General features: G+C 43.3%; 1 protein-coding gene across 1 annotated transcript in view; it reads right to left on the reverse strand.

Annotated features, from left to right (window-relative positions):
- DPYD (dihydropyrimidine dehydrogenase) overlaps positions 1–26735 on the reverse strand; it is a 750022-nt gene that overhangs the window by 683636 nt on the left and 39651 nt on the right. The window contains exon 2 of the mRNA XM_056844741.1: positions 542–652. Within this exon, the coding sequence (XP_056700719.1) occupies positions 542–652 (111 nt within the window). The remainder of the gene's footprint in view (positions 1–541; positions 653–26735) is intronic.

The raw sequence follows: 26735 nt of genomic DNA on the forward strand, positions 1-26735 counted from the left end.
AGAGAACATCCTACATCTTTAATTCATCCCTAATCTGCTTTATCAAGGTCTTGGAATCAGATTCCATCTATTTAAAACTGATTCAAAATGGCTCATAACAAGGTTTGAAAATTCATGATAAATGTTTCCAAGCTGTATGGGCTTCCAAAAGAAAAGTTTCCGTTTAGGACTCCTGATGTGGGAGATTTCACAACATTGGATTAAAAAAAAATCAGGCCAAATAGCATCACCTAAGAGCAAAACAACAAATGATGTCATTCCGTGGGGTGGGCGGGTGGGAGAAATTGAGAATTATCTGGTAATTTTGAAAGTTTACAGTAGCCATAATAAACCAAGGGCATAATTTGACACATTTGACTGCCCTGTCTCTGCTGTCAATAACATTTCTCACAATAAGGTTAAACTAAGAGCGTAGTTTGACAGCTTAACTCAGCAGGAAACTGAACTATGAGTACCCCCAACTTGTATACAATTAAGGATTTCATCCTTCACCATGAGATAACATTTCCCAAAAGGTAGCAAACACAGACTTGATACTTACTGAACAGCTTTTATCCGCATTCCTTTTCCAGTGCATTTTCTCATGTTTCTTGGCTGCTGTGGAATTCAAAGTTGCATATGTTTGTTTACGGGGATTTAAGGCTAGGATATTCTGTAGAAAAAGAAAAAAGAAAAAAACTTTGTTTTGAAGAACTCTTCAAAGTTTAGAAAGAGCTGAAATATTCTTACTCACAAAACTACTAAATCACATCAATCTTTCTCTGCTTAAAGAAAACAGAGCAAGACTAACTGTATAAAAAGACACACATTTTATTTAACATTTATTTCTTTGTTTTTTAAAAAAATGAAAGATGCCTTGATCCTCTCCTCCTTATAGCTTTTTTAAGGGTCCGGAGTATTTTAATTAGAACTAAGACTTACATATTTTTCGCTCTATAAGACACACCTGACCATAAGACGCACCTAGTTTTTAAAGGAGGAAAAAGAAGAAAATATTTATATATTTTTAAAGACCCGCCGTGTCTTTAAAAAAATATATTTTTCTTCTTTTTCCTTCTCTTTCCCCACCGCCCCACTTCCCGGGACTCCCGGGAAGGGGGCGGTGGTGGTTTGAACTGCTCTGCACTGCCTGCCCAGAGCAGTTTAACCTCCGCACCCCACCCCACCCCCGCGCTTCCCGCCCAACAGCTGAGAGGTACTTATGGCCAGGGCTGGGTGGAGGGATTACTGCACTCTACTTCAAGTTTCCTAGTCCTGCTCTGTGGAGCGTGCACACAGCAGGGCTAGGAGGAAGGCTCCAGCCTCCCTTTCCACGCTGCAAGCGCGATTGGGACCAGTCAGGCTTGCAGCGTGGAAAGGGAGGCTGAAGCCTTCAAAGCCCCACTGTGTGCACACTCTGAGAGATCAGAGTGTGTGCACAGCAGGGCTTGAGGGAAGGATCCAGCCTCCCTTTCCACACTGCAAGCCCGATTGGGACCAGTCAAGCAAGCCCAATCAGGAGGGGCGGTGGGTCTTTAAACTGCTCTGCACCCCCACCCCCACTTCCCGGTCCCGAGGCTCAGCTGAGCCTCGGACCGGGAAGCGGTGGGGGTTTAAACTGCTCTGCGCTGCCTACCCAGGCAGCGCAGTGCAGTTTAACCTCTGCACACACACCCCCCGCGCTTCCTGGTCCGAGGACCCGCCCAACAGCTGAGCCTCGGGACTGGGAAGCGCAGGGGGAGGTTAAACTGCGCTGCGCTGGGTGGCTGGGAGGGGCGTCCCAGCCGGCTCCCAGGGTGGCCGGCTCCGCGACCCGCTGCCGCTGCATTCGCTCCATAAGACGCACTGACATTTCCCCTCACTTTTGAGGAGGAAAAAAGTGCATCTTATAGAGCGAAAAATACGGTACATTAGCTTGCCCTAAAATTATTACAACTCTAACTGGATATTGTTGCTCGGTAATAATTTTCATTTTATATGTTCTTTCCTAAAAAGAGAGGGGGGGCTGTAGACATTAATTAGGAAGAGAGCAACCATCGAAAGAATTTCTAATATACTGTTTGAAATATTATGGCATGTATACATACATAATTTGAGTGGTTGGGCTGCTGTGGAAACTCAGTTGGCCACATTTTGTTTAGACATACAGTCTTTTCACCAAGATCAAACTCAGCAAAACCCAGATGCATAGCTCTGACTGCCTAATGCAGGGGTCCCTAATCTGGTGCTCATGGGTTCCACTGGAATCTGCTAACAGCTTTCCTAATGCCTGCCAACGTTTTTTTTAAGTGGGTGGGGCCAGGTGGACTTTTGCTTAGCACAGCTTCTGACCTGCCACTGGAGATCCTATTGGCTGTGCAGATTTTTTTAAATGTTGCTTTGGCAGCCGCTGCCACCACAGTACAGGGATCTTCACTGCGTGACTGAAGGTAAGCTATGGATATGCAAGAAAATATTTTTGAAACAATATGTTCATTTTAAAAGGCATCCTGTTATAAGCAGAGCTTTTGCCGGAAATATCAAAGAGTAACTATTATTGTTATGCATAACTCATTCTCTCTGTCTCCTTTGGCAGCCATTTTGTGGCTGGCTCCACCTCTTTGCAGCTTCAAAAATGTTGGGGATCCCTGGACTGATGAATCATGCCCCCTCCCATCCAAGAACAGTTTTTTCCCCAACATTTTAAAAAGTGTTTGTTCATCACATTTTAAACAAGGTCAGCCGAAAGTATGTGCATGATACACTTTCAAAAGCCTGGCATCTTGCTTGAAGCATGGAATAGATGAAAGACACATACATGAAATAATATTTTAATTGCTGCATGTTTGTTATTTGTATTGTGGCAGTGTGAGCTGGGTTTGATCCACAAAGGAAACATGCACAGCAACTTCTAATTTTAGATGTATTTATACACTCCCATATCAATGACACCATAGTAGTGTTCAGAGGGGCATTATTAACTCCACAGTCTTTCCACATTTGAAAGTACGGTAATTATATATGTAAATCAGGTCAGAATGTTAGACTAATGCAAGAGTTTTAAAAAAGTACACGGTACACTGAGATACAGGAACCAGTACAGCGTTATGTTGGGCTACAAATAGAACCAAATGTTGGGGGTATAAATAGAAAGAACCTTGAGTTCAAATTCCTACCCTACAATGAAATTCACTGAGTAACCTTGAGCCAGTCACTTTCTCTCAGCCTAACCTGCCCCACAAGGCTATAATAAAGATGGGGGGTAATTCTGTACTCTGCCCAGATTCACAGGAGAATAGGTGAGATAAAAATCTGATAAAGAAATTAACAATTAATCTAAAATTGATCCAAGTTGTCCAGTTTTTCAGTAATCAGATACCAGTCATCTATTATAAAACAGTCGTTACATATTTGACATATGTTTGGAATTCTATTGCAGAAGTTCCTACTAGAAAACTCTTGACTACAAAGCTTCCCACTAGCACTACATATCACCATGTCAGATAACATACCTCTCTTTCCACAGCAAATAAATTGTCAGTGCTAAGTGAGAAGTCAATGTGATGCAATGGTTAGAGGGCTGAACTAGCATCTAGGAAGGCCAGGTTCAAATCTCCACAATCACTGGGTGTGTGTGTGTATGTGATTTTGCTGTCAAGTCGCAGCTGACTTATGGCGAACCTGTAGAGCAGGGATGGGGAACCTCAGGCCCGGGGGCCGTATGCGGCCCCCGAGGACATATTTTGTGGCCCTCGGGAGTTCCGGGGGGCCCTGCCACGGAGGCGCAGCATAGGGCGGCCCTCCCTGAGGGTGTTCCTGGGGCCATGGCTTGCAGGGGTGCTGTGGCGCCCTTTGGACCTCCTCTCGCCGACTGACGGCTGTTGGTCGGGGAGAGGAGGGAGAGGGACTCTTCCCCCAAGGTTGCCCGCTATAGCCGCAGCGTGCAGGAATGGGGGGGAAACAGGCCCGCGGCTCCCGGCGGCAGAGCATGCACGCAGGAGCCGATCGAGCTTCAGGGGGCCTTTTGTGGACTCTGGGGCAGGGAGGGCATGGAGCCTGGGGCCAGGTTGCGTGGGGCCGGCGGGCAGGTGTGTGTGTGGGGGGCGGGAGGAGGGCTTTTCTCTCTCCCTCTCTGTCTCTTTCTTTGTCTCCCTTCGTCCTTTTCTTTATCCCCATCTTTCCATTTCTTTCTCCCTTTTCCTTTTTCTCTGTTTTCCTTCCTTCCTCCCTTGCCGATCGACCGCGGGCTGCGTCTCCCTGGCACCATGTTTGCTCGGGCCCACCACTGGCTGCCCTCCCGCCTGGAGGGGGGAGGACCGGGGGAGCCCTCCAGGCCTTCTCTGCGTGGCCTCCCCTGAAGTTGCCAACCTCCAGGTGGGGGCCGGAGACCTGGCAACCCTAGCCTTTCCCCCCCCCACCGGGAGATTTACACCTGGTATGGCCCTCGAATGATGCTATAAATGTGTAAATGGCCCTTGGCAGGAAAGAGGTTCCCCGCCCCTGCTGTAGAGTTTTCAAGGCAAGAGACATTCAGAGGTGGTTTGCCATTGCCTGCCTCTGCATGGGCTGAGAGAGTTCTGAGGGAACAGTGAATGGCACAAGGTCACCCAGCAGACTTCATGTAGAGGAGTGGGGAATCAAACCCGGTTCTCCAGATTAGAGTTTGCTGCTCTTAACCACTACACCACACTGGGTAACCTTAGGCCAATCACACTCTTGCAGTCTAACCTACCTCAAAAGGTTGCTGCAAGGATAAAAAGGATGGGAGGGAAGAAGAACCATGTATGCTTCCCCTTGAAGGAACGGCAGGATGAAAATTAGATGGGCAAATACATAGAAGGTGCCTTATGGGTCATTGTTATGGAAGTTAAAGTATATGGACGGTACTTTTTTCAATGTTTCAGATTGTATCTGGAGCAATGCCAAGTACTAGAAATCTCCCCACAGCCTCTAAATTAATATATTTCAAACATCATACGGTAACATATGCACTCTACTGGTTATAATACCATTTGGTTTAAAAAAAACTTGGAAAAACACATGTTTACTCCTGCTGGAATTCTGCAACAGTTAAGGCTGCTCCAAGAGTAACAGTTTCTGAAATCCAATAGAAATTCGGGAAATAAAGGTTGCAATAAAGTTTGGCACGGAAGACCAACTATCTTCCCCCCACAAAGAGAAAGAGAGTGAGAGAAAGCTTCAGGCATTAGATAACTGAATCATGAAAATCCATTTCCGGTTATAATGAAAATTAATATGGTGTCTGAATGTAGAATAATATATGTAGCTAACAAAAAGCTTGCCATTATCACATGTGAAGAAGAAAGTATATAAATAATGCAAAGACCTCAGGGGAATGTGCAGTGCACACACACACCCTTGTGGAATCCCAGTCCATTCAGTGTTCATGATGAACAGTACACTATTTCATCAGAGCTAGGTTTGCAAACCTCCAGGTGGCACCTGGAGAACTCTCACTATTACAATTGATATCCAGATGACCAAGATCAGTTCCCCTGGAGAAACTGGCTGCTTTGGAAGATGGTCTCTATGGCATTATACCCTGCTGAGGTCCCTTCCCTCCCCAAACTCCACTCCCCACTCTCCGGGTATTTCCCAACCCAGAGCTGGCAACCCTAATCAGAGCAGTGGTTTGGATCCAGCGATAACAGAAATGTAAACAGACTTTGGGCAGTTTCACTTGTGCCAACTCTTTTGCAATTGCTATGGCAGGGGTCCCCAATGCCCCTGCATGGCGCCCGCTGACATCTTTCCTGGCTCCCATCAAGTGTTTTTAGAAAATGGGTGGGGCAAGATGGGACTTTTGCCCAGCAGGGCTTCTGATAGGCCCTGGAAATTTGATTGGATGTACAGTTTTTTAAAAACATTGCTTTGGCAGCAGCTGCCACCACAAAACAAAGATCTACACTGTGTGACTGAAAGTAAGCTGCAGCAGCCATTTTGTGGCTGTGCACACCACACTGTGTCAGAATTCAAAGGGTGCGCAGTCTCAGAAAAGTTGGGGAGCCCTAGAATTTTCCTCCCTATATCTTACAGTGCCCAGAAACTGGTTCAAGGCCAAAACAGATGTTATGGCGGCCACGGGATCAACACATGGCCACTGCAGCCATTTTTAAAATGCAGCTGTTTAAAAAGACATAAGGGCCTTATCCTGATCAGGTGTGATGCATGGGGGGAATAAGGCAATCTTACCCTCCCCCACACCTTTTCAAGTAATGAAATGTTTCAGTACTTGAAAACATGCAGGGGGAAACAAGATTGCCTGGTCCCCCTGCACTGTAGGTCCAATTAGGATCAGACCCTCACTGGGTTTTTTAAAAGGTCAAATTCTTCCCTAAAATGGTGGCAGTGGCCATGGGTCAAACCTGTGCCTTCTGTTAATATCTAGTTTGGCCCTCAGTTAGCCCAAGAGGCTGGCGTAGGTTTTCTTTTCACACTTCCAGTGGATCTAGGGTTGCCAGCCTCCAGGTAGGACCTGAAGATCTGCTGCTATTGAAGTTTATCTCCAGACAACCAAAATCAATTCCCCTGGAGAAAAGGGCTGCTTTGAAGGGTGGACTCTGTGGTATTATACCCTGCTGAGGTATAAACCCCAAGCCCTGCCCTCCCTAGGCTCCAACCCCCAAATCTCCAGGTATTTCCCAAGCCAGAGCTGGCAACCCTAAGCTGATCCAATCAGTATCTTCAAAGGCAATTTTACTTTATCCCCAGCGTGGTCACCATTTACTTCTATGGGGGGAAATTAATCAGTAACACTATTTGGGTGCTAGCCAAATCTACTTTCTGTCCCAATGATTCCAGTTACTTCAGTCGCTGGGCAACAAAGCCTGCTCCAATCTCCGCAGCCCCATCCTAGATATTGAATTAACATTGTAATTTAGACAAACATTCACATTTTCGAAACAAGATAATAAATTTGTCGCATATCCATTGAGCCTGCTTGGAGGAGAGAATATGTGCAGCTTTCTCCTTATCCTGTTGGGTAGCTGAGAGAAAAGTGACTTGCCCGAGGTCATTCAATGATTTGACTTCTGAAAGGGTAGGGGGCGGTGGATTTAGAACTTCTTTAAAAAAAACAGAAAGCTAACCTCATGCTACCTCACTGACTCATTATAATTTCATTATGATTCAGGGATGGCTGCATTGCTCAGCAATAAAATTATTCAAATTATACCACCGGCAAGTACATGGATAGGGAAAGGCAGGAAGAAAAAACGCGAAGCATTGTGTTTTTCTGGCTTTTAACAAACAACAGCATGTCAGGAAGAAAAGTACTCGTTGAAGATTCCACCATCACCACCCTGATCACTGCATCTCTGTGGCAGAAAATACTTCACCCCTGAATTTCCAATTGTAACCAATCTGTTAAGTATGAGAATCAGCCATTTAAAAAGCTGGCAGACTTATGTACAAATGTAACCCCCAAAGCCTTCCATTCCAGTAATAGTATATTGACCTTCTTTTTAATTGGATGCACACATTTCCAAAGATAGCATTTCTAATGGACTACAGCACCTCAGTTCAGACATGCAGCTGGGAGGTAGAACTGAAGTAATGCAGAAAAAGAACAGCTTGAAAACTCCTCTTAATCACATAGAACCTCTCTTTGTGAATCAAGCTCTTGGCATTAATACCTGATGTGCCACAGATCCACTTTGTGCAATTTTGTCTCCTTTAAAAAGAAAGAAAAGTCACACAGCAGATTTCCACACTATCAGCGTCTCAAACAGTTCACCCCAGAGACTGCTAGAGAAAGCAAGAAAGGGAGGGAGGGGGAAAGAACCATATATATCATCCTGAGCTCTTTAGAAGAAGGTAAGAATTTGTACCATCCCACCACTGTGGTATTTTAGCGTAGCCTTGGCACTAAATGTACGAATGGGTGCTTAATTCTGTCTTTTCACAATTACCTGTGTGGTAAGTTGCTGCTACTCCCATTTTCCAGACAGGGAATTTTGGAGCTATAGCCCTTGTGGAAACCAATTATTCCAAAAGCCAGGATAACCGTATCCACTTAAATCAGTAATTCATGCATCAGATAAAAAAAGCTCTGACTCACAATAGGTTATGCTGGAATAAGTTTTGTTAGGCTTCAAGGTGCCGCTGAACTCTTGGTTTATTCTTAAGTCAATAAGATATCACCATTGTAAAAGTACTATTTCATGTGATTGTAAAATGCCTCAATACATTATACCAAGTCCTGCTTCACATGTTAGGCTTTGGCTAAACAATGTCTGTGCAAGGAAAAAGCATGAGCAGAATATAAATCATCAAATATGATTATCTTCATACACATTTTGCTATATTTATATGGTGTTCACATACGGGAAGCTACAGCCAATCACACCTTGAAAACACACAGCAACATACATGCATGTGGACTCATCATATATATAAATCATGTCATACTTGGCAGTGCTCTATGGGTAAGAAAAACGACCCTTTGTAACACAATCCTTAATGAAGATCTCCAGTAATAGAGTAGGCTCTAATATTTATGGCAGCATGCCACAGAAGCACTTTATATATCCCTGAATCTGAAGGACTTAACAATCCCATGGCCAAGAAAATCTGCCACATGCTCTCCTTCCACATGGGAAACTGTCCTACATTTCATATGCTGGACCTATTGGATAGATATCTACAATTCCAGACCCATTGTTCACATAGGATGGTTTCAACAAAAATCCAGGTTATTTCCCAACCCGGAGCTGGCAACCCTAGTTCAAACGGTTGCGCAGCAAGTAAAAATTCCACAGACAAAGCCTGTAGGTCAAGTTCTCTCTTTTTTTGCTGTCAATTCACAGCTGACTTGCTGACCCAGGGACAATGTGGAAATGTAGACGGAAGGTGTTATTGAACCATAAAATAACTTTAAACACTCTGTTTGGATAAAATGGCCAATTTTATTGGCAAAGCTGAAGATGCCTCGGCGTAGCATGGAAGCAGGTACAGGAACATCAACCAGCCCAAATGCGGTAGATGTGACACACCTGCTCCGGGTGCACCCACCAGGAGCCCAGGGATGGCGCCCACGGGATTTACCTGGGCATGAGCCACTCGGTGTTCCCCGCCACTTGGAAGGAGGCATCTGGACAGCCCCCGAGCTGGGCATGCCCTTTTCCCAAGCCACCCCAAAATCCCTTATTGGGATCCCCATTGCTGAGAAAGGGGGCACACAGGCCGCCTTTCTCCAAACTGTACCTGCCCAATGCTAACACCGCTTACAATAACACTAAACATTAATAAACAAGAACCATAAAACCAAGGGAAGGGAGGGGCAGGACAAGCAGCAAAGGAAGACTGAGGAGGCAGGGGAAAGTCAGCTCTTAATTGCTCAGTGAACAGACAGGAGTGAAAACTCCCTACTGTCCATTCCCTGAAGCAACGGTCCTCCCCAAGCTGGCCGGTAGGGCTGTTGTAAGCCCTTCCCGGCCGTTATCAAAGGCACGCGTGAAAGGCCCAACAAACAGCTGATAGTAGGGTCTTTCATCGGCAGAGAGAAGCCGCGCATGCTGCTCCTTTCCACCCCGCCTGGTTTCCTTCCATATCATCTAAACAGGCTCCCGGGTGAATCCAGGAGCCTGGGCTTATGGAAACACTATGACGTTCGGAGGTGGTTTGCTATTGCCTGCCTCCATGTCATGCCTCCCTAGTATTTCTTAGAGGTCTCCCATCCAAATACTAGCCAGGGTCAGGGCTGAGAAAGTATGACTGGCCCAAGGTCACCTAGCAAGCTTCCATGGCGCCAGAGGGGATTTGAATCTGGGTTTCCCAGGTAGCCCAACATCTTAACACCACGCTGGTTCTCCAAGTTTTCTTTATAGTTTCTGAAAAACAAAACTACTGAGTTCCTGCTCATATTATGGTCTCCAGGGGACAAGTAATAAAATGTAGGAAAATGTCAGGGGAAAGACTAAGCTTGAGCTCTTCTCCCTGACATCTAGTCTTCTACATGTAGAAGTGTTGTTGTTTTTTAATTTACTTTATTTATACCCCACGGGGGACCCAAAGTAGGTTATATCATTCTCTATTCCTCCATTTTATCCTCACAACAACCCTGTGATATACGTAAAGCTGAGAGTAATTGGCATAAGGTCACCCTGAAAGCTTCCATAGCAGAATGGGATTTGAGCCTGGTTCTCCCAGATATTAGCGCTACACTCTACCCAACACATACCACTAGCTCACTATAATTGCTATTTCTTTTTGAATATGAAACAGTGTTCCATTTTGAATCTAAAAGTGGTACAGTCCAAACCCAGGTTTACTATGTGAGAACTAGGCTAGAGTCCTGTGGCACCTTAAAGCCTAACAAATCTATTGCAGCTTTGTAGTCACACATTTCTAAATTTTAAAAATCAACATTTCTAACATCATGATTATATTAACACAAGTGGGAGCCTGCAGTAGGCATCTCGTTCTTCCCTCCCCCTCTATTTCCTCTTTCTCTTCTTGAAAGCTCCCCAAGCCTCTGTCCGTTTCCTGCTTCTTCTTAGGTTGCCAATCTCCAAGTGGGGCCTGGAGATCTCCTGGAATCACAACAAATCTTCCAACTCCAGAGATCAGTTTCCCCTTAGGGTTGCCAGCTCCAGTTTGGGAAATTCCTGGAGAACTAGGGGTGGAACCTTGGGAGGGTGAGGATTGGGGAGGGAAGCAACGTTAGCAGGGAATACTGAAGAGTCCACCCTCCAAATAAGCAATTTTCTTCAGGGGAACTGATCTCTATCATCTAGAGAGCAGTTGTAATTCTAGGTGCTCGCTAGTCTCCAACTGGAGGTTGGCAGTCCTCGTTACCATGGAGGAAATAGCTGTTTTGGAGGATGGAGTCTATGGCATTATACCACTCTGAGGTCCCTCCCCTCTTCAGACCTCCCCAGGCTTCATCCTCAAATCTCTAGGAATTTCCTATCCTGGAGCTAACAACCCTATATCCTTCCCACCCAACAGCCCCTCTATCTTAAGCTTTCCCTCCCAATGAGCTCCATGGTGTTTACTTATGGGTAAATGTGAATAGCCTTGCATCCTTAAATGACTTCAGAGTTATAAAACACCTGCAGTCATCAGGCTGCACAAAAGATAAAAATGCAAGGCAAACAACCTGTCCACATACTGCCCTCCAAGGGACTTGCTGTCCAGCCTTTTATTCCGCCATGACCATCCAAAATCTCATTTTCAATTTTCTTTAGATGATCCAATCCTGAAACCATTTTCCCCCACAGTCAGCTGTAACCAATATGGGAAGCTGATTGGTTGGCTGTGAAACTCTTCCCCCTTCCAGATTTCTTCAGTCAAGCCAATAGGACCTCTCCAGGATTGTCCTGCCTTCCCACTGAGGGGTGGGGATTTGGTTCTTTTCAAACCTTGCTGGCTGAGATGAAGAGTAAGCGAACAGGAGTGTCACCACTTTATCAAGCCACAGGGGAAAGAAAGTATGCATGGAGCTTTGATGCAGTGGTTGTAGGATGACTTAAATAGCAAATACTGAACTTTTAAATGTCCAGTATTTACTGGACCAAAAAGGAAAATACTGGACTGTCTAGTTCAGAACTGGACCTCTAGCAACCTTATGTTCACATGATATTTCTATCACTTTAAAGGACAAAATATCATGTATTTCATGCACATGGGTTGACATGTTACCCGGATATCTGTTAGAAGTCCAACTCTGCTAAAAATGCAAGATCCAATAAATTCCTGACTTGTCTTGCTGACAACTTCATTTTCCAGAAAGTGGAGAAAACAAGGGGGTCTGCTATCTTGGACTTGATTTTCACCAACAGGGAAGAACTGGAATTGAGGTTAAAGTAGTGGGCAACCTGAGTAGTAGTGACCATGTAATTTTGGAATTTATATTATTGGGGAGAGGAAAAGCTGTACATAGTCAGGCATATAGGCTGGACTTGAGGAAAGCAAATTTTAATAAAATTAAACTTATGCCAGGTAGAATCCCATGGTCAGAAATACTCAAGGAGGAGGTAGTTCAAGAGGGGTGGGAGTTTCTTAAAAACGAAATACTGAAGGCACAATCACAAACTATTCGTATGAGAAGGAAAAATGGGAGGAGCCTAAAGAAGCCAGGGTGGCTCCACAAACAGTTTTTTAAAGATTCGAGAAATAAAAAGACTCATTTAAGAAGTGGAAGGAGGGCCTTATAACCGAAGATGAATCTAAACAAGTGCTTGTAGGGAGAGTGTTAGGAAAGCTAAAGCTCAGTATGAGCTCAGGCTAGCGAGAGATGCTAAACACAAAAACCCCCATTTTTCCCTATGTTCAGGGTAAGAATAAGAACATGATAAGCCCATTGCAGGGACCAGAAAGTGAAATTGTAACAGGAGATGAAGAGAAGGCAGAACTGCTCAATTCCTACTTTTCCTCAGCCCTCTCTTGCAAGGGAAACGATGTTCAGCATGGCAAAAACAGAACACATGATGAGGGAAGGGAGTTGCAGCCTAGGATTGGCATTGGGGTAGTATATAAACACCTAGTTTCTTTAAATGAAACAAAGTCCTCAGGGCCAGATTAATTGCATCCAAGGGTACTTAAAGAACTTGAAGATATAATTTCTGAGCCTCAGTCCATCATTTTTGGGAATTCTTGGGAGAACAGGTAAGGTGCCAGAAGATTGGAGATGGGCAAATGTTCCCATCATCAAGAACGGGGGAAATGGGAGGATCCAGGTAACTACCGACCCATCAGCTTGACGTCTATACCTGGAAAAGTCTTTGAACAAATCATCAGGCAGTCAATCCTTAAGAATTTAGAAAGGATGGATCTGATTACTAAGAGCCAGCATGGGTTTCTCAAGAACAAGCCATGTCAGACTAATCTTATCTCCTTTCTTGAGAAAGTTACTACCTTGCTGGATCAGGGGGATGCTGTAGACATAGTTTATCTTGATTTCAGTAAGGCTTTTGATAAGGTTCCACATAATATTTTTGTTGACCAATTGGAAGAATGTGGTTTAGATCCTATTACTGTTAGGTGGATCTGTAACTGGTTGACCCAAAGAGTGCTTGTTAATGGTTCCTCATCCACTTGGAGAGGAGTGACTAGTGGAGTGCCTCAGGAATCTGTCCTGGGCCATGTGTTGCTCAACATCTTTATAAATGATTTGGGTGAAGGAATAAAGGGGATGCTTATTAAATTTGCAGACGATACTTAATTGGGAGGGGTAGCAAATATGGTAGAAGACAGAGCCAGGATACAGGATGATCTCAATAGGCTGGATAATTGGGCTAAAACGAATAAAATGCATTTAAACAGAGATAAATGTAAAGTTCTGCATTTAGGTGGGAAAATTAAATGCATAATTATAGGATGGGGACTTGTCTTAGCAGTAGTGTGTGCGAAAAGGATCTAGTGGCCTTAGTAGACCAAACACTGAACTTGAGTCAGCAGTGTGATGTAGTAGCTAAAAAGGCAAATGTGATCTAGTAACTGGTTATCTGAAACAAAAATGAGGAGTCTAATCCAAAATGCTTGGTCACATTCCCCACATGCACGGCTGAATTGTAAGAAACATTTCTATTTGGCATCCTCTATACACATGAAGTTGCCAACAAGTCCCTACCTTTCTCTGGTCTTTCATCTTGAGACAAGAAGAAAAAAAAGAAACAAAAGAAAAAGAAAAAGAAAAAGAAGGAAAAAAGGAAACAGAAGAAAAAGAAACAGAAAGAAGAAGAAGAGGAGAAGAAGAGGAAGAGTTGGTTTTTATATGCCGACTTTCTCTACCCCTTAAGGAAGAATCAAACCGGCCTACAATCACCTTCCCTTCCCCTCCCCACAACAGACACCCTGGGAGGTAGGCGGGGGCTGAGAGAGCTCTAAAGAGTTGTGACATGCCCAAGGCCCCCCAGCTGGCTTCATGTGGAGGAGTGGGGAATCAAACCTGGTTCTCCAGATTAGAGTCCACCGCTCCAAACCACCGCTCTTAACCACTATACCATGCTGGCTCTCAGTTCCTTTCTGTTTGAGGCCCCCCAAAAGGCTATTATTTTATTTACGTTATTTGTAGTCTGCCTTTCTCACTGAGACGCCAGGCAAATTGCACAGAGTAGGACAAAAACAATAAACAAGACAGGACACCAAAAGACCAAGAGCTAGTGGAAAGAGTAGGACTACAGGCCTCTGCTAATCTTACCACTACTTTTGAAGAAAATTGCCTTTTCCTGAGAGAAGAGAACCTCACCCATATTGGACCATTGAGCAAAGCCTTTCAAGTGATTAGTTTACTGTTAGACACTAAATGATCTTGCCATGTTAACTCGGTACATGTGCAGATTTGGGCTGAAACAGAAAGAGGGCCACATTTATACTCGACCACATACAGTAACAATGCAAGGATACTAAGCAAAATCACGTATTTAAATGCTAAAACTACAACCCTATGCCTACTCATATGGGAACCAAGGAGCACTTGCTTCTCAGTACAAGTGTGCAGGTTCAGGCTGTAAGTTCCCACAAGCAAAAAGTAGCAGTTACCAGGTAAAACAGAACTTCCAAATGACATGGAAAGTAAATGTCCATATCTTTGGATTTGTAGGTTTAAAAATATAGAGTTTGTAGAGCTCAGCTGCGCACAACCAGTTCTGTGCATGGAACCAGAAGCTAGAGGTCAGCACAAGTAGGCATTACATATGGGAAATTCTCACTGGCTACAAGAATAAAACTGACAGTGGCCTGAGCAAATATATTCCACCATTAATTCTTTGTGTTTATGTTAGCACAGCTTTACGTCATTTTCCCCACTTATACTTAACTCGTATGATCAACAGGGTAAAACATTGGCTAAGAAGGAATGAATCTAAGGAAAACTGTGCTGATCTCCCATTTCCCATCAGGATTTCTCTTTTTGAATATGACAATTTTAAATATATCTGGGACACACCATGATGCACCATGTCTTAAAAGAGGATCACAAAAAGCTTCAAAGTGTTGCAATTCCTATGCCGTTTCAAATATTTATTTCCTTTAAATTTGTATCCCACAAACTTACTGAATATGAGTTTCCTTGGCAGTGAACATTAAAGACACACACAACGCACAGTTGTTGACATCTACACATAAGACAACTAGAGCTGGCAATACCCACTAGTAGCAATCACCCTGATGTTCTCTTTGCCTCCCTTGCTAGAGTGATAAAGAACATTTTGTACCAAGCAAGAGTAAAACACTACAAAACGGTCCTGAGAATTAATATTCAATTTACTGTCGTTATCTAGAAATTAAACAAAAACCAGGTTTCCAATAAACTGTGCTGTTTTTCTTCCCTCCATCACAGGCAGTCACTATTCACTGATTCAAAGTCATATTTGCAATGCAGTCGATGCACATCACTTTCAAATCACATTACATGGCTAATGGCAGCGTTGTACAGCGGCATTCAGATCAAAGTTTCAAGGACGGCAACGTGTTTGAACTCAACATCGTATGAAGCTATGACTCCACAAAACAGCCATGAGGACATCCGTTTCTTTCAGAACTTGCCTGCTTTTAAAAATATGGGAAGTCTTACCTCCTCAAGAAAATCAAAAACCCTGAGAAAAATTAGGTGATCATGTAAGTTACATTCTTCTCTAGGACCACAGCAACACTACGGAAACGTTAATCATTTTGCTCGTCTAAATGGCAAAATAGTTTGTATTCCCCCATGTATACCTTTTTTAAAAGACATTTCAGCCTTGTGGGACATAATATTATGTCTCTGCTATAACCTCTCCCAGCTTTCCACTATGTATTATAAACACCATCCCTAAAATCCTGTCTCCTCTGTATTTTAGGTTTATTATAGCTTCAAATTGACCCACTCTATATTGTAAATGTTTTGCATGCTTTTGGGCATGTCATCAGAAGCAACAGCCCTGCCAAGAAGAATTCCATTAAGTTGTTAAGAGCTCTTGCACAAAAACAAAACAAAACCCTGATGCTGTGACACGTTTTATGCAAAGCAGCTCCAATTAAAACTTTGAGAAGTCAAACAAAAACCTTGAAAAGATTCCCTGGCAAAAGACGATGGCCTTCACTAGTCATCCTAAGCATCTGACTCTGAAATCAGCAGTTTCATACATCATAATTTTCACATTCCAAGTCCTGACTGCTCTGGATGCCTTTCAAAAGAAAAGTCTGGTTAATTAAAAAAAAGAAAAGAAAAAAGACAATACTAAAGGATGAATTATTTTATAACAGGAAAGATCACTTAAAATAGAGGAAATTTCTATATACCACAAGTAGGGCATAAAGCATACTACAACTAAAGGATGTGTCACAATCCTGCAGAAGCACAGAAAAGCCACAAAGGTCACCTACACGTGGATTGTTTGTCCTGGCTTGGATGCTGTTGGGAGGTGGGGGTGCTTCCCCACAGCATTGTGATACTTCTGTGCACCTCCTGGTTTTTCCCAATCTTTCATAAAATCTTTTTCAGACATGCTTTCCTGTGATGCTTTGGGAAAGATAACACCAAAGCCAGGGTGGCATCCACGGGGATGAGAAAGTCTGAATCTTCCAGATTCCTTCCCACATAGGTGCCATTTTCCCTGTCCCAGTCTCCCACAGTGATAATTTCTCCAGCACAAGGGCTTTAAAAAACATTATTGAATATTGTTATAACATTAGACTATTCTATGTATCAAGTTCTCTTAGTTCCCAGCTTTCAGTTTAGAAAGTCAATCTCTAGCCCCTATCCATTCTGGAGGTATGCTTCCCCTTTGTACCTCTACAACAAATTCTGAAAGACAAATAGTTATAACATTGTAATAACAATATTCTATTGCTGTTTAAAAAACCTGGAAAGGCCCCCTGTGGTGTTGGGAGAGAAGATGACTGCCATGACAGACTGGGACAGAGAAAATGCATGGAAACCTGCCACATGCAAGTACCATTATCACTGCACTGTTGTCACCAGCTGCAGAAGCAACAAAGAACAATACAAACCTGTCCCTGTGTGGAAAACACCAATATTTGGTACTGGCTACCAGCTATTATTTAAAAACCCACAACTTTCTATTCCTTATGGGTTCGAAAGCATGTTTGAAATCTCAGAAGTCAGATGGGTTGATTGAGATTATCAGTGTTTGGAACGCAGCTTTGTGGTAGCTTGAAAATCAAGGACCTCAAGAACATCATGGAATGCCATGCTAGGAGCTGTAGCAAGAAGCAGCATTCCTGCAGGCAGGACAGACAGCCACAAGGAGAAAAGGACTGGGTTGTAGCTGTGTAAACCATAGCTATTTCCATCATTGTGGCCACTAGCTCATAACATGTATATCTTGGTTCATATCCACATCTCTCCATGTAGTCATAAATCCCAATCATTTGAAGGAATTAAAGAGTGTGAACTTAGCCCTAAAGTAAATAACTGCAGATACTAAAGCAGGAATGTGAATTTAGGTTCACTAGAAACAACTTGTACAATACAAAAGCTCACAAAAATGGATTTCATTACTTCAGAACTATGAACCAAAAATTCAGTTTTCCATTGAAAGGTCGTACAGGAAGAAAGTTAAATATGCCAGTCCTGGAAAAAAGAAAAGGTGCTTCAGATACGCAAACTTTGATACATTACCAGGGATGCTTTGTCACCTCTGTGTCCCCATTATAATCAGGGGTGGACTGGGAATTTATAATGACCCAGGAGTAAGCCAAACTGAGCAGCCCCTGAAACTCACCGCTGCAGAGGCTGCTCAGCTGAGACCTGGACAGAGGCACCAAAAATGTGTGTTGGCCTCCTCCTGTGGCATTGCAGGAGGCAGCAGCTGGTCAGCTGCCACTGATCATTGCTGCTGCTGAAGAACTGAACTAAGTGGTCCCTGTGGCGGTGGTCTAGGTCAGGAGTGGGGGACCTTTTTTCCGCCAAGGGTCATTTGGATATTTATAACATCATTTGCAGGCCATACAAAATTATCAACTTAAAAATTAGCTGACCAAGTTCCAAGCAGGCAGCTGCCCCAGATGACCCCCCCCGCACGGGCAAGCAGGCAGGCATCCAACCAGTGGTGCACTCGCCCACCTGGTGGCACAAGATGGTCTGTTGCACCAGCCGGGCGTAGCCGTCCAGCCCCACGCCGGAGTTGCTCCTGCTCCACATGGTCGGGGCCGGATTCTACAGCCGACTCCTGCTACCTCTGCCTGCAGGGATGAAATGAGGACACACTGGCTAAGAACTCCCCCACACACACACACATTCTGGCCCTGCCTCCTTGAACCCATCCATGGTTGCCACTTCCGCCACCAGCCCTCTTGTAGTACAGAGGGAATACGTTTCTCCATGGCCCGGGTGGGAAAGGGTTAACACAGTTTCTTGGGCAGCCCTAGCAGCTCCATAGCTAATGACTCTTCTGCAAGGGGGGGGGGGAAAGGTTCCTTTTCTCAGCAAAACAAACTAACATCTGCCTTGAATAGAGGCTATTCCTGTCAGTGGGAGGGGGCAGATCACCAGTCTTAGATCCTTCTGAGCTAGAGATCTGCCAGGACCCACTAAGGTCCACACCAAATTATTCTGCGGGCCTTAAATGGCCCCCAGGCCTGACGTTCCCCACCCCTGGTCTAGGTAGAGGGACTTGACTCTGCTTGCTCCTGGCTGCCAGTGGCCTTTCATAGTAGCAGATCACCAGGAACCTTTCCTGTAAGTTAAAGGGCCAGTCTGCTCCTGAATGTAACTGGCACAAAAAAAAGCTCCCCCCCACCTGCAAGAGCATTTGAAAATGGACCATTAAAGCTTTTCGTGAATGTGTTCTCACAACACTTTCTTTATTGCCACATCCCTTTTCCATCATCTTTGACAATAATGAACTAAAAAGGTATTTTGATCCTGCTGGGGAGTGCGGGGAGGGGAGAAGCTGCATAGCTTGTCTTACTAAAAGTCCAGCCTTGTTTACACTGCCTACCTATATTCAGTGTATTTGATCACAAGACATTTACACATTCTGGTATTGCCACCTGCATCCTCTAAACATGTGCCAATGTGATGACCACCAACAACTGATGAATGCCCCTTGCGTATAGGCAAACGTAGCCCATCTACTCTAATACAGTTGGCTTTAAATAATGTGTATGACAGCAGGGAGGTGCAGGCCATCATCACTTGCCCATGGGTACAATTCCCCTGAGCCCTTTAAGCAAACACATAGTCAGGCTTGTTTGGGTAATCACTTTTACTTCAGCATTTCCTCTTTTTACATTACTCTCAGAAACTACACCACTCCCTTCCCAGGCCACCATGACTTGAGTCAGGACAGAGGTCACAGCACCTTAGCTCCCATTCCCACCCCAAGCTTTGCCTTAGTAAAGCTCATCCTAGCAGCTCCACCCTCCTCACTGGGTGGGCCCCACTCTCTTCTTGCTACCTCCAGTCAAGGAAGAGCTCTGCCTCCTCCCAAGGCCGACAAATAAGTTTGCTACTCCTACTCCCTTTGGCCTCCCACTACAAGGGCATGCTGGGCCAGCACAGCTATAGGTGCACGGATGTTCAACTTTTCCCGAAAACCAGCCAATGCAGTTTCAGAATTGTTTGCACTGTCACCTGTGGCAGCAGCTGCGTTCCTGTGGCTACTGTTGGCAGGTTACCTGAAGTCACTGGGTGTGGCTCCTGCCTTCTCACCACAATGTGACCTATGAATATCTGGGAGCATATGTCATCCAAGTAAATTATCAATACATGTCAACTGTAACCACCTGGGCAGCCACCTTATTGCAACCATGCAGATGCAAGACTACTCAAAGTGCAGCTCGTTCTGAATTGTGAACAAGCCATCAAGGCCCTTGTATGGAGGTGCACTGTGAACAAGACAAATTTGATTTACAAATGACTGCACTGTGAGCATATCATAGAATTATTCCCATTAATCACATTATTTCTTAAGCAAAAAACCCCCAGAGAACATGGGATTGGATCCAGTTCTTCCATGAGTAGACAAGAGTTTACAGAAGCAAAAAGATCTCCATCTTGTGCATGCACAGTGAGAAGGGTTTATTTCTGTGAAATCTTCTCCCAAAAGCAGTCCATGTCACATGGCACACTGTTCAGGAGGGCCCCCTGACCTCCAGCAGTTATTTTTCAAGGGGTGCAGGGGACGTATGAGGGAAGGGGAAGCTGATTAATAAGTATTCCCAAGAACTTGCTCCATTTGTGGAAACGTTGGATGCCACTGATGGAAAGAAGAAAAATGACATTCTTGTACAATTAGGGATTTCATTTTTCAAAGAGAATCACCCTGCCCTGGAGCACACATTCATGCAATAGTTGGATCTACTGTTACTGGTTTATTACTTCACATGCCATCATCAACACATCTTCCATAGGCTTTAGATTTGCTAACTGGTTTCTACAGAAATTGTAGCTGTTCAGAACTTACAGGATGTGATTCAGACTGCATACAACCGTCCCTATTTAAAAGCAGCCAGAATACATTCATGTATTAAATTAAAAGTTGATAAAATATACCTTCAGTAGAAAGATCAGTCAAATTTCTGTTTACTTGTAATACTTAAAGTTGAAAAATAAATTATAAATGCAAGTTCGACTGAATGGGATTAAGATTTGGGTGGCTGTCCCAAATAGAATAGAAAATCCAGATTACAGGCCCTAGTCCAAAAACAGTTAGAGCAATCATAAAAACACTTTCATGGGGAAACCCACCACTAAGTAGACCTACTTAGGATGGCACTGTTAATCAGGTTTAAACTCTGCTGAAATGCACAGATGAAGTTTTATCTGACACATTTTCCCCACACAAAACCAAATGGTTCTCAACATGGTTTACAATCCTCATTAAGATGCAACTAATAAAATAACACAAAAATCAGTAAAACAGCACCTTCTATAAACTTCTTTTCACCTTCTATACACTGAACACTGCTAGTTGCAAAGGATAAAGTACATCGGTTTCCCAGTAAATGGAACACATTTCTTCATAACTAATGAGCAGATTAGAACAATTACACTAAGTATCTTAAAGAGTTTTGATTCACAGTGAGAAGTATCCAATGACTTTCCCTAGACATCTGTTCTATTTGAGCTTGAAAATAATCTTGCGATCAAATAATTATTTGAAACAGTGTCATTAAGATCTAAGTGTATGATTGTTTTGCTTCGTCAAGATCAGATAACTCAACATGCAGGATATATACAGACATGGTATATCAAAGTCGTACCGGTTAGGAACACTTCTAGTTGAATCTGAATACATCTATTTTGCAAATATTATACAGCAATATATTGGTATATACTCTTCTCCAGCAAAGGCGGGGGGAGTAGGAGACCGAGAGTGCAACTAATTCTTTCCCCCTCTCACAGGAGGTGATCTTCTCACTTGGCCCAATGTCCTGAGAAGAGATAACGCTGCACCACAATCTCATACCCTGTGCATTATGAAAGGACTGCCATCTCACCCCAATCTTCTGCGACATCCAGGAGAGGAAAAAAAAGGTGTACTGCATAGGAACTGATAGCTAGACCCTCACTTTGCACAGGGCTATACAGTCTCCTCCTCTCTCAAGCATCCTGCACAAAATGATACAATCATTTGTAGAGGAAGCTCTGCTGAAACTCTCCCCAAGCAAGAGGTGACAGAAGTAGGCAGAACAGCAGATTTACTTTTTGCCTGAGGGGCCTGTCTGTGACTCCACTTCTCAGCTTTTATTAAACACTGCACTTCTCCAGTTCAAGCAATGTAAGGAAGCATACCACTCCAAGAATGGAAGGCTACGTACACGAGAAAACTAGTTTATTTTAAAAGAATAACCCACAATCCTCACAATATTCAACACTGCTGCATTCATTTACCTCTCCAGCTCTCCTCACCCTGAGGACTTAAAACATATAGTTATACTTTTAAAGTACTTTTAAAGCTATGTATATATAAATATATATCATGTATACATACATAGAAAAGGAAGTTCATGCCTTAACTGTGGCCATCAAAATTCAGCATCTTTCAAAAAAGAGAGGGTTTTTTTTTTGTTTTTTTTTACTCAAGAGGGAAAGAAGGTAGTAAGCAAGTATCTGGAAATGCAGTTGGTCGCATAGAATGTAGAAGAGTCACAACTACCACACAAAAATACAAAAAAAATGATGCAGAAAGTCATGGGAAATTACTCTACCGCTCCAACATCAGGATCCTACCTTCCCAAACAATATACACAACAGCAACTGCAAGGTTTACCTTAAGCCCTGATATGAAAGATATGTACATTGTTTTTCCATCGTTTTTCCATCCTAAGGTTAAAGCAACCTGGAGGCCATTTCTGATCAGGGAAACAATGCAGGGGAAAGAGTTACTGCTCCATTTTCCCACCATCATAACCCCAATCCAGATGACCAGTTTTTAGGTCAAAAATTACCTGACTGGGGTTCCAGTGGCAGAACTGCTGCATCATCACAGATGTTCTTGTTCTGAAGTTGAATATTCAAGAAACTTAAAACAAAGTCAAAACTTCTGAGGCTCAGATCAAAAGACAGGCTTTATGGTTTGAAACAAAACTGAGAATACCTGGCTAGGCCACCATTCACATTATAAATAATTGGTTTCAGAAGGTGTACCTAATTTATAGAACAGCAAATTTAAAGTTAGGGGGTGGAAATCAAGTAAGGTTAAAAGAACACATTTTGCTAAATAAAGCATGAATGGCCTGCTCCACAGATGAGCTCCACATCATGGAGTCAAAAATGCAATTTAGTGCCTCCACTAAAATAAAGGTGTTTCAATATATTGTAATTAATCTCCCATATACCACAAAAGGATAACTAATACTGTAACAAATGCATTACCCACTAAATATTTATGTTCAGTTAATCTCATTAAAGTTTTCAATGAATCCTAATATTATACTCAAGTTGCTTTCACTTCAGAATTCTAATCAGCTTAATAGGAAACCATTCATCTTTAGGACACCTTTCTGTCTGGCCTAACCCAGTCCGATTAAACAGATGAATATATATGAACACAATATGACAAAAACAAAGTGTCCTCAGTTACAATCTCCCCAAATCATTGTGATCTAAAGTGCAACTCTAAATAGAGCCCAATAAAATCAATGGTTTTCTAAAGGTTTAACTGCTCAAGATTCACTATTAAACTGGAATAGGCAAAACAAAGGTTTCCAATGCTTGCAGATGTATCAGAAGTAGAGTGGGCCTTTTGTAAAAGAGAAGCAACAAGTGAGGTCCACAATGGAGGCAATTCTATATTTGCTGGGAATTCTATATTTGCTGGGAATTCTATATTTGCTGGAGACTAAGTCTAACCAGGACTGATCAGTACATTAAGAGAATCTACACAGCCCAGGCTGCAGATATACCACTTCATGGTATGGGTGGGGAAATACATACCTGAAAGCTCTTTTAATAATAAAAAGACTTCCCAAACATAGACAACTTGCTCATCAGAAGAGCCGTGAGAACTGTGTCCCAGGGAGCCTAACATTTGGGAGCCTTTTATTTCAGGAAGCAACCAAATATACAATCAACCACTACAATATGAAGCGGCAGGGTTATACAATGCATTATTCTAAACATGTAAATTGGCAAGAAGATGTTCTAACAACAAGAACTGTCAGAAGGGCAGGACAAAATTTCATTTAAAACCAAATATTAAAAGAATTCACGGGAGCTAGTATAAAGTACTAAGACATTTTCGGCATTCATAAATCCCTCTACGAATCTACGGTAAGTATTGATCTAATTGCTCATACAATTATATACCTGATCAAAAGGCATTTTGTATTAATAGGCTATAGATATGTCAACTCTTCTTCACTGATTTGTTATGTGATCTGTGAATATGAACAGAATACTGCATAGACACAGCTAAGTAATTTTCTTTTCTTTGGATTATTTAATGGATGGACTTATTTAACAGACTTTGACGGATCAACATATTTGGGATTAGGAAACAGTTTTTAACCAAAACATTGATATGTATGGCTAGGGAGAATTGGCCTTAACCAGTCATGCATGCCTTGGCTAATCTGTATGAGCCATTTATTTATTTATCTAACAAATTTATACACAACTCCCTCAACACGTGAGGCTGGAAGTGGCTTACATCAAAATAAAATACAGTTCAATAAACAGTCTTAAAAGCCATAATAATAAATATACTACACAATTCAAATCCAATTATATAAATCTCCTAATGAACATGGTTGCATTTAACAACCCAACAATAAAATGATCCAGTGGAAACAATGCAAGAATTGCAGGGCATACATAACAACTAAAAGCCTGTTGGAAGAGCTCTGTCTTGCAAGCCCTGCAGAAGATAACAAGGACCTGCATGGCACACATGTCCTGATAAAGCATTCCACTAGGAAGGGGCCACCACAAAAAAGGTCCTTGCCCTGGTAGAGGAGAGGCAAGCCACTCGAAGGCCAGGCACCACCAAAACATTGTGTGATGAAGATCACAGGCAACGTGGGGGATCACATCATAAAATGCAATCCTTCAGGTATGAGGGCCCCCGACCATTTAGCACTTTAAAGCTTAAAAACAACATCTTGAATTTGATCCTGAAAGCAATTGGCATCCAGTGCAGTTGCCTCTGTATTGACTGTATGTGCATAGACCGAGATGCGCCAGTCAAAAGACTAGCAGCTGCATTCTACGTAAGCTAAAGCTTCCGGAGCATCTTCAAGGGCAGCTTTGCATAGAGTGAATTGCAATAGTCCAATCTGGAGGTGACTGTGGCATGAATCACTGTAGCCAGATCCAACTGAGACCGATAGGGGGCTAGCTGATGGGCCTGGTGAAGATAGAAGAACATAGACCTCGTTGCTGTGGAGACCTGTTTGTCCAGTTAAGCAAATTGGACCCTGTCAAAAACCAGCAGCTGTAACCCATACATCAACCCAGCCCTTCCCAGCCACGTGACTTCCATCTTTGATGGCTTCAGCTTCAACCAGATCTCTGTCAATCATCTGATCATGGCATCCAGGCACTGGCTCAAGGCCGAGAGTGCTATCTTTGGTTGCTTCTCCAGAGGGGGAAGAGTTGGGTATCATTAGCATATTGATGACACCCAACCCCAAACCTCCTGACAAGCTCTGCTAGAGGGCGCATATATTCATGCATATATGTATATATATATATATACACACACACACACACACATATATATACATATATATATAGGGACAAGATCAAACCCTGTGGAACACTGCAATCTAGTCCTCATATTTTGTCCCTGATGGCAACCCTCTGAGAGCATCTCTGGAGGAATGAGGAAAACCACCTCAATGCAGATCCCCGTTCCGTGCCAATCTGTTCAAGGAGGGCAGCATCCACCTCCTCACCCTGGTCAGGAGGTCTATAGCAGACTTCAACGACAACACTTTGTCCTTCCTTCCCTTATCCTCACCCAGAAACTTCCCACTGGGCTGTCACCCTCCTCCTCCAGTATTTGAAAAGCAATCCATCTCCTCACATACACTGCCATCTCTTTTTTGGTTCTTCCTGAACAACTCATATCCATCCACTACTACATTCCAGTCATGGGAATCGTCCCACCCAGTTTCTGTAATGCCAACTAATCATATTCTTCTGACTGCATTAGAAGCTCAAGCTCTTCCTTTTTATTGCCCAAGGCACCTGAAGCCCTGCACCTTCATCTCCTTTAGACCCGACTCTCCCAGGTGGGCCTCTGCTGTTTGCTCTCCTTCATTTAAATCCCTACGTTGGTCGTCGCCTTCCCATTGCAGTATTAGTTTAAATCCCTCTTGATGAATCTCTCCAAGTTTTTTCCAAAAACATTATTCCCCAACCTTGAAAGGTGAATTCCATCGCACCTGTCGGCACCACCAATGCAGCTAGAGGTTCACCACCATTATTTTATGTTCCCATCATATTCCCCTTCCTCTGATAGGAAGGATTGAAGAGAACACCACCTGTGCCCCCATTCCCTTCAGCTTCCTCCCAAGAACTTCATAGTCACCCTTAATGTTTTCGATGGTGTTCACGGCTGTGTCATTGGTTCCCACAGATCTAATAAAATCAGTAACATGTAACCGTCTCGATCCAATTGAAGCCAGAGGTTGTCCACCAGAGAAGTAAGCGCTGTCTCAGTCCAAAAGCCAGGCCTTGAGCTATAGTGGAAAGAGTCAAATGCAGAGGTCTCATCCAGGAAAACATGGCGTTCCTCAGCCACTGCTCGCTCAATTACCTTTCCCAAGAATGGCAAATTTTATACAGGGTGGTACTTGGCTACATCCTTTTCATCAACGGAAGGCTTTTTCAATAGAGTCTAACTACATTCTCCTTCAAGGAACTAGGGAAGCAGTCCTGAGAGAGCGAGAATTGATAATCTGCCTCAGGGAGCCTCCTACTACATTCCGACAGGATTTAACCAGCCAGGAGGGACAGGGATCCAAGGAGTAGGTTGTTGGCTTTACAGCACTCAGGTCCCTGTCAACATCCAATAAAGAGAGTGGATAGAAGTAGTCTAAAAACGGACCAGATGGAGCCCTTGGAGTCTCCATCACGCTATTTGCATTAAAACTAACAGCCAGGTCCTGTTGGAGCTTTGAGAGTTTATCTGCAAAAAAGTTCATAAATACATCACAGCTAAATAACAAATCACTATCATTTTGGGACTCCATCTTTAAAGAGATCAGTTAGCAAATTAACCTAAATAATTGTGCTGGATGTGAACTATCAGACGCAACGGATGCAGAAAAGTAAGATTTCTTTGCTGCCTTCACTGCCACTTCATAGGCCTTCAGCTGGGCTCTATAGTGTGTTCTCGTAGCCTTGTCACCAGTAC

This window comes from Euleptes europaea, chromosome 2 (genome assembly GCF_029931775.1).
Source record: "Euleptes europaea isolate rEulEur1 chromosome 2, rEulEur1.hap1, whole genome shotgun sequence".
Taxonomy (NCBI): domain Eukaryota; kingdom Metazoa; phylum Chordata; class Lepidosauria; order Squamata; family Sphaerodactylidae; genus Euleptes; species Euleptes europaea.